The sequence below is a fragment of the Mandrillus leucophaeus genome, unplaced genomic scaffold (genome assembly GCF_000951045.1).
Source record: "Mandrillus leucophaeus isolate KB7577 unplaced genomic scaffold, Mleu.le_1.0 Scaffold123, whole genome shotgun sequence".
In the NCBI taxonomy this organism is placed as follows: Eukaryota; Metazoa; Chordata; class Mammalia; order Primates; family Cercopithecidae; genus Mandrillus; species Mandrillus leucophaeus.
Window position 1 is genome coordinate 3998044 of NW_012100654.1, and position 8746 is coordinate 4006789.

General features: G+C 51.2%; 1 protein-coding gene across 1 annotated transcript in view; it reads right to left on the reverse strand.

The window, feature by feature from the left end:
- PDIA5 (protein disulfide isomerase family A, member 5) overlaps positions 1 to 8746 on the reverse strand; it is a 92812-nt gene that overhangs the window by 1374 nt on the left and 82692 nt on the right. The window contains exon 15 of the mRNA XM_011971557.1: positions 5738 to 5808. Within this exon, the coding sequence (XP_011826947.1) occupies positions 5738 to 5808 (71 nt within the window). The remainder of the gene's footprint in view (positions 1 to 5737; positions 5809 to 8746) is intronic.

Sequence of the window (8746 nt, forward strand, 5' to 3'; positions counted from 1 at the left end):
TGAAGACTGAATAAGAGAATTCGAGTGAGGCCAATGAGCACAGAACCTGGCACCGGATTCGTGGTCAGGAAATGTCAGCTGCTATTACAGTCACTTCTTCCGACCCCATATACAAGCTCTGTCCCCACTTAGGGGCTCAGTGTCTGGGCAGGGGTTGGATAAAGTGACAATTCCAACACGGTGTGATGTGAGGGATGAGGGAGGTGGCCCAGGTGCCAGGTGAGTGGGGCAAAGGCGCTCTGTATGATTCGCCATCTGAGCCAAGACTGGAAGAGGAGGAGACCAGGGAAGCACATCTGGAAACTGGAGGAGCCCCGCATGACTAAAGCCATCAGAATGTTTGGTCAGAAAGTGGTTCCCACATTGGCCACTGGCCTCTTCTTGACCATCTAGTAAATTCCACATGCTGGGCAGCTTTTCTTCATCATTAGTTGTTTTTTCAAAGGAAGAGAGTATAAAGCAGAAATGGGGAACTTGTTTCCTATTGAGGGTCATACACCAGGGAAGCCGGAGAGGAGGTCCTCAATGGCCACACCCAATACAGAGGTGTTACGGAAGATGGGGCAGACTCCCATGAGAGGGAGTCCTCCCACCAGGCAACACACACTGAAACCCTGCCGTGTGCCAAGCCTGTTCTACATGCTGGGGGAACAATGCTGACCTTGACAAAGTCCAGTTATCAAGCGCCTGCTGTATAACAAATGAGATCATTTTAGATAGAGCTCAACAAATGCTTGGAAGAAATTAAAAGAGGGTGATTCAATAAGATAATTTAAAATTGTTGAATAGCCGAGATTCACACAGTTCTTTGGTTGACGGTTATTTGCATTTGGACAAAGGCCCCTTTCCAAGTAGGACAGTCCTGCCAGCCCCCATGGCGACATTTACTCATCATATCCCTCATGCCCAGGTGAGCTGCGGGATGGCTAGCTGGAGAGAAGAGTAAGGTGCGGCCTCCCCTGGCCACCAGGTGCCATCCTCACCTCTCTCACCCTCATGCTTCCCTTCTACTCTTCAGTTACGTAACATTCTATATAGTGAGACTTATAAAACAGAGTTTACAAACTTGCTGCCTGCAATCTGTGTCTGGCTCTTAGTCCTGTTCTATTTGGCCCACATTGAATTTAACAACAACAACAACAAAATAAATAAATAAATCTGAATTAGCTCCACCATAGAAATGGAGCCAGAAGATCTAATACAACAATTTGGCTTTCCAGCTTCTCTTTCAAAGTCAGAAGAGTTGATGGCACTTACCCTGCAGTCTCACAGGTGACAACTGGCGGGGCGGAGAGGCAGCTGTCCTTCAGGTAGGCTAAATGTACCTTCCGCAGCATCCCCTGGAGCCCAATTCACCCAGGCCACCAGACTGGCCCCTACACACTTCTGATAACTCCAGCCCACCTCTAAAGCACTTTAGTATTTAAAAACATGAGGCAGATGCTCCCCTGGCCAAATGGTGGGGTTCCATTTCTCAGGGCAGGTGCTATGGGGCCCTGCCCAGGGGCACGGGCATCCACACACTCTCCTTCCCTGCAGCCAGCAGCTAAGGCCCCATGTCCAGCCCGGGCCAGGAGCTGCTGCTCCGCTGTGAAAGTGCTGGACGAACATGGCTCCAGGCTGCTGCTCTCCCTGCATCTGCTTTAAATCATGAATTTAATTTGTATACATGCTCTGGAGCTGTTGGAAATACAGTGTATGGTTTTATAAATCTACTAAATTAGAAATGTATACTTGTTCTGAATCACCTAAACTAGCTGCCAGCTGCACACACGGAGTGCAACTTCTAGCTGCAAAGGCGAATCCATGTGCAGTTTCCACAGAAGAGCAGACAAATGCGTCCTCCCCAAAGGCAGCAGCTTAGACTCTTTGGAAAGAAGGCAGCGAATAAAGCTCTTCTCAGCCACTGAAATTTCACCTAAATGCCTGCACCCCTACATCCAACTCAAGATTTGCACTGATCACCTGCAACACGAACACCTATGATTTCTCAGTTTGCTCTATGGTGGTTGGTACAAATTCCTGGGGCACACACTGCTGGTGTCCTGCCACATCCCTTGGACCAGCCCTTGCCACAGCACCTGCTACTCTCAGCCTCAGAGCATCCTCCCAGCCTCAAGGAGCTGGACGTAAGGCCAATGACAGATGGGGTTCTAGAACAAGGACCCTGGCTTCCTTGGCCTTTGAGTGGAACAGCTCTGTGTCATGTTTCCTGGTGAGGTTTCCCGTGGGACTGAGCCTTGGTGACTCATACAGTCATCTGTCCAGAAAACACCTGCTTTGGTTCCTCCCCTTTCATGTCTCACTTCCAGGATCCTCTGTGAACTTCCTGAGGTCACTTCCCAAATAAATTCCCTGCACATGAGCCCAGGAGCAGAGTCTGCTTCTGGGAGAACTCAAACTCTGACAATGCTTGTTTGCGATTCTCACTCTGCCCCTCTCCGGCTGAGAAACTAGCATATGATCTCTCTAAGATTCAATCACCTACCTCTTCAGCAAAATGAGCACTGTAACAATACCTAGTTGAGCAAGCTATCGTGAGGACAACATGATGTAAGTAATGCTTTCAGTGGAAGAAGAGCTCTCAGTAAATATCAAATATGTTATATTGTTCCTTCATCCAGTCAACATTTACACAGGTCTGAGGGGTCATGACTGTGGGGAGTTCAAGGACAAATGAGGTCTCTGTCCTCAGGGAGTTTTCACTCGGAAAAGGCAGTAGCCAGCCTCATAAACGGGAGGACCTACACGTCATGGCCAGATTCCGGCAGCGAAGTGGGCTCATCGCAGAGGAGGGGCCCCCACTGTCTCAGGAACTCCCTCTAGGAGTGACCTTCACACCTAGCCCCACCCCACCCCCAGGCTGGGGACACCTTGACGTGCAGTGAAAGGTAAGCCCCCCACCTGCTTGCCAGCCCACCACAGGTCCTGTCTGCCTTGCCCCTTCAATAACACCATCTGTTCCAACACGAACACGTTGCAGTCCTTTCCCCATCAGTGTGCCAACCGATTAAGTTCCCAAGTAAGCTCCCGGGAGGGGGTGGAGGCTCCCCGGCTAAAATATGAGCTGCCACACACAGCTTTATTGATTCAGTAAAATAAATCTCTGCAGGACCTAATATTGACTTTGGCTATGAAAATGGAAGTGAACAACCAACTGCATATTGATTGGGAAAGGAACAGGGGCTGGCTTCTGGGTGGAAAAACCCCACAATTCCAGCTAAGAAGTGGCAGCATGGGGTGTCAGGAGACCCAGTTCTGGCTGTCAGTGACCCGCTGGGCATTCCTGGGCATGGGACACAGCTCCTCTCTGGGCCTGGATCCCTCACATATAAAGGGAGAGGGGACAGGCCAACAGTCCCCACACACCAGCCTGTGGCCAGCACAAGAGCCAGCTCTTAAAAACCAAATTTCCAGCACCATCCCCCAGAGACTCCAATCTGATAGTTGTAGGATGGGACCCAGTAGTCACGGTGCCATGCCTGGAGCACAGGGTGGGCACCAGTAAGTTCAGCCCCCCAGGCCAGATGGCTGGCTTCCCTGATGTCATGAATGTAATCTCCAGGAAACCCAGGCAGGCCACCTGCCTCGGACAGAGGGGTTATGAAGTGCATTCCTGAACGCAAGTGAGGGTGATCCCTGGCTTGGAATAAAGGAAGCTGAAAGGAGAGACAGAAGGAATAAGAGACAGAGGGATTGAACCCAGGAAAACGCCACAACACCACTGGTCTAAGACAATCAAGCAAAGGTGTGTCAGTGTCTAAGGGGAAGGGAGCATCAAGGAAATGGGCCCCTGTGTAGCAGTGGAGGGGGAATGGGAGGAGGAGACATGGGATCTCAGTTGCCCGCTGGAGGCCTGGCAAGTCTGGCCTCACCTGCACTGACGTGGGTCAGGCCATAGGGCAGCCTCAGCAGTGGTCTAGTGGGCAGAAAGGGGCCACATCAATGGGGCTGCCCCTTCAGGGTTTCCCCAGTCCCCCAGGTGCCTCAGTTGGACCACACTCCCTGACACCATGCTCCCCAGCATGGCTGGGAGGGCAAGCCCAGGCTGTGTGGGCCAGTCATGCCTCAGGATCCTCACAGATCTCCTGGTGCCTGTGGAGACCTGAGTGGCCGGTGGGACAGGGAGATGGCACACCTCAGCCTTTCTCCTGCTGCCCAGAGCACCCAGCGTTCTGGGTGGGGTGTGACGGACGTCAATGCAAAGTGGCACCTATTCCAGTCCTGTGGACTGGCAGCCCAGGCCGTGCTGGATATCCTGGGACCCCCAAGCAGGAGCAACCACCCTGTGCTGTGCACAAGTGGGTGGGGACAATGAGGGACATGGACATGGGAAGGAAGCTTCCGCTGCCACACACCCCTCAGTGCAGGGAAAGGGGCAGGCAGAGGAGAAAATGCTTCTGGTCATTGTACTCCCTTCTGGTGGGGGTGAGGGGTGTCTCAAAGCTGCAGCCAAGGCTTGTGGGTAACAACGGGACCTCCTGACTCCAGAGAGAGTCCCAGGCTCTAGGTCTAAGTGGGAATCAGGTCCCCAGTTCGTCCCTACTCTCCCTACATGGGCCTGTCCCCAGCCTGGCTTCTTTTGGCTTTATGTCCCTGTAAAGTTCTCATCACCCCATCTCTGCCACTCTCTCTGGGCCTGTTAAGGTGATCCCAGCACCTGTATCTCTGCTCCTACAAGGTCTGGATGGTACCTTCAGGCCTGACCTCCTGTTGGCCTCAATCAAAACTGCAAGCCCTGCCCACCCAGCCCTGGGATGGCCATCTGTCTCTGCTCGTGAGTGCTGTTCCACTGATACCAGCTCCCCTTCCCTGCCTTGGCTGAACCTCCGTCTAGGCCTGCTTGGCCTGTTTACCATCCAGGACTCTCTGCTCAGCTTATGTCTGGCCTTGGTTCCTTCCAGCCTGCCCTCGCCCCACCTGGGATTCCACCCAGGAAAGTAGGTAAACCCACGTGTGACTCTGGGTTTGGGTGTGTGTGAATGCAGATCCCACATGACTGCCAGCTTCTAGGGCCTGTTAGGCCAGAGGTTCCCATGACTGAGTCTCAGGGTTGGGAGGAATCTTTGCAGTCTTCTGCATCAGCACCGCCTGGCATGGATGAAAAGGGAACTCAAAGCCTGGTAGTCAATCACACTTCCCCAAATTCAGGGGTATTTCCCTGTCCCACAAGCCCTCTCCCAGCAGCAGCCCCCACTGCACCAGCTGCCTTGGGGGGATGTGCCTGGGGGACGCACCTGGCGGCCCTGCACTCTAATCCAATCTGCAGCTCTAGCTTGTTAATTTTATGCTTCATCAGTTGGCAGCTGCAGGAGCCTTTCACTTAGGCAGGGCGAGGCTCCACTGACATAGCCTTGCTCTCCTCCACCGTGGCATCCTCCAGTTGACTTTTGTTGGATTTTTAAATTTGTATTTTTAATTATATAAGTAATACATGATTATAATCCTACAGTAAAAATGTTCAAGCACTAAAAAAGTAAACAGATGACCCTTTTAACCATCCCTCTCCTCCAAGTAAGTGCTGGAATGGTTTAGCGTATCCCTTTTAGTTGATTTTGCAGCATAAATCCAGCCTGCCCTATCTTCCTTATAAAGAGAATGTCCTGGTTCCCAAGGAATTCCCTGCTTACAGGTCTTAGCTGACCTGCCCCTGTTTGGGGAAGGGACTTGAATGACAAGGAGGAAGGTGTAGGAATTAGCTGGAGGCAGATCAGGAGATGAAGAGGGTTATCCTTACCTTCCGGTCATCTTTGAAGGCATCAGCAGCAGCAGTAAAGTGTGGAATGACCTTCTTACAGTGTGGGCACCCTGTGTGAGGGGGGAAGAGAGCACACAGGACAGTGATGCATGGGCAGGGAGGCTGCAGGGCCAGGGGCCCTTCCTGAAAGCTCCAGAGAGGGCTCTCCAGGAGCCCCAACCCAGCCCGCCACACTGTCAGGGTCCTTTCATCAACCTTGCCAGTCTAACCACCTCCCGCCCATGTCTGATCTATTGGTGGGGGGATTGGTAGGAGTCCCTGTCACAAGCATCATATGCTCCTGCCCAGGCTGGGGGGCGATGGTCACTGTAGTATAGTTCTGCTCCTTCCACAGAGGACGAGGAAGAGTCTGATCTTGGGGGCAGAGGGAGCTTTGGGCTTAAAGAGGAAGACATGGAATTCTCAGAGCCTGCTACAATCTTCTCTTGCTCCAGGGACAATAGCAAATCTCTCCGTTTCCTGACTGAGAGGAAGTGGCACTGGAAAATGCAGGCTGGGGGGATTTCAGGGCACCCACTGCTCATGCTTTGCTGCTAACCTAGCAACTCTAGTTTCTGCGTTCCTAGCAACTCCCACCCAGCCTAGACTATGAGCAGCCAAACCAGGCCCTGGTCCCCAGGTCTCCGTTGACCCTCTGCTCTACAATAACCAGAACCTCGAACCCAGGAACCAGAAGGCCATGGTCAGGGTAAGAGGGAGAGAAGCAACAGGATGTCACCAGGCAGTCCTCAGATCCCTTGACGGTCTCTGTCCCAGGTAGAAAGCTTGTCAGAGCAGCCTAAGGCCTTTGAACTATACAGGGGCCCCTAACTCCAACATCCGTCTCTTGTTCTGGGCATCACCCTGAGCCCCAACTCTGACCTCAGTGTCTCAGAAGCAGGGTAGGGACCTCTGTGGGGGCCACTTTCTCCTCCTGTCCTGGTGAGCCCAGGAAGCTGCAGGCTGACCCAGCCCTTCCCTCAGCACTAACAGATCAGAACCCAAACCCCCCTCCTCTCTCAGCCCTTTCCCAGCCACTGGTGAACAGAACTGCCCAGGGCGCAGTAGGGCTCTGAGGGGAGGGTTTCCCTGAGCAAGGGGAGGCTCCAGCCCACACCTCCTATGTCAGCCAGCCTACCTCAGCCTCGGGAAGGCAGAGATGCCACGGTGGGAACAGAAACAGCTCTGCTCATCTACTTTCTCCTTTTTAAAATAAGATAATAATGACTGGCATTTCAAAGGGTTTTGTGAAACCAAATTAAGGCTAAGCTACAAGTTTAATCTGAATTTTTTCCTTGATCCAGTCCTGAGATGAGCAGGACCACCCACATGACCTGGCTGGCAGAGTGGCCAGCTGGCCCAGAGCATTGTGGGGGGTGACGGGGGGTGGGGGTGTAGAGGGATTTGCCAAGTCTCATGCAGAAGGAGCAGAAGAGACCTGGGCCAGCGATGGGTTATATCAGAAATGAGACAAGCACAGCTTAGCAATGTGTCTAGCATAGCCTAGCTCAGCAGAGACTGGCTGATTTTTTAATAGCCTAAAATGGCAATTACAAGTAACACTTCACTAATTTGACATAACAGAAAGAAAAATAGCTCAAATTCACGAAAATGTCACACTATAAAGGGATGATGTTATAAAATTTTCAAAACACTTAAAGAGCGCAATCTACTGGTTAACAAGGTACGTCACAGACAGCTCCTGCAGGCAGCTGCAGGCCCCTTGTGTGTGCTGTATGCCCATAATAGCATTAGTCTGGCTGCAAATAACCACCCCTTCCTGGAAACCTGGTTTGACTATTAATTTTTCCTTTTTAACCTTTGTTCATTGAAAGTCTAAAGGTAACTGTCAGCCTAGTGTAAATTCCTGTTACCATCAATTTAAAATATCTAGGCCTCAGATTAATGGACTTCTGTTGCATCTAATTTTCTCATTATCCAAAAGAAAGAGTGGGGCCAGTGAATAATGGGAGGAAGGGCTGTTTCAGAAAGTGCATGAAGATGCTTCCAAGAGGTGTCAGGAGGGCCAGATGTGGATGATTTTTTTTTTTTAATGTGGGCTTAAAAAAAAAAAAAGGCACTGCCTCTGTGTAGCAGAAAACCAAAGAAGCCTCTCAGAGAGGGGAAAGAGGAACAAAGACTGAGGACAGGCTGGACAATTGCAGTTCTAGAGACTCCGCCAAGCTGGCCTAAGAAGGGCAGTCACCATGACCAGACCATTCAGCATAAAAGGAGCAAAGAAACAGCAGGAGGAAGAGCCGTGCAGAGGCTGGGGAGACAGGATGTGGGGGCAGACATGGTGGGAGAAGGGATGTGGGAGGTGGAGAGATGTGAGGGGAGGTAAGGTGTTGGGGTGGGGCAGCTAGAAGGGGAGCAGGAAATGTGTGGGCAGGCTGCTTTTCCTTTAGACCTCTATCAGGCATTTGACTTTACTATTTGACATTTCTGTAGTGTTTAGATCCTTCATATACAAAAAGTATATAGTATATGCTATATTTATATATATGAAAATAAGTATTTTTTTATTATTAAAAAGTCAAAAGAGATATCTTTTTTGTCCTTGGACAGTCTTCCCCCTGTAACCCACTGATAAAGATGTATGTCCCTGGGGCAAGGTTTAGGGACAGAAAAACACAGTAAGAGAGATGAAGAAACTCTACGGAGCAAGCCCTCTGCCAGAGGTTGAGTCACTCAGCGTTTAGAGTTTCGTCAGGGTAGACAGTGAGCCTCTTGAGGCCTGGCAGGGACATGTCTCCTTCCCTTGTACCCTGGGCCCTGGACACTGCACAGCACAGAGCTGATATCTGATGGATAGATGGAAGGCAGGCAGGCAGGCAGGCAGGAAGGCAGGAAGGAAGGAAGGAAGAAAGGAAGGAAGGAAGGCAGGAAGGAAGGAAGGCAGGAAGGAAGGAAGGCAGGAAGGAAGGAAGGAAGGAAGGAAGGAAGAAAGGAAGGAAGGAAGGAAGAAAGGCAGGAAGGAAGGAAGGAAGGAAGGAAGAAGGAAGGAAG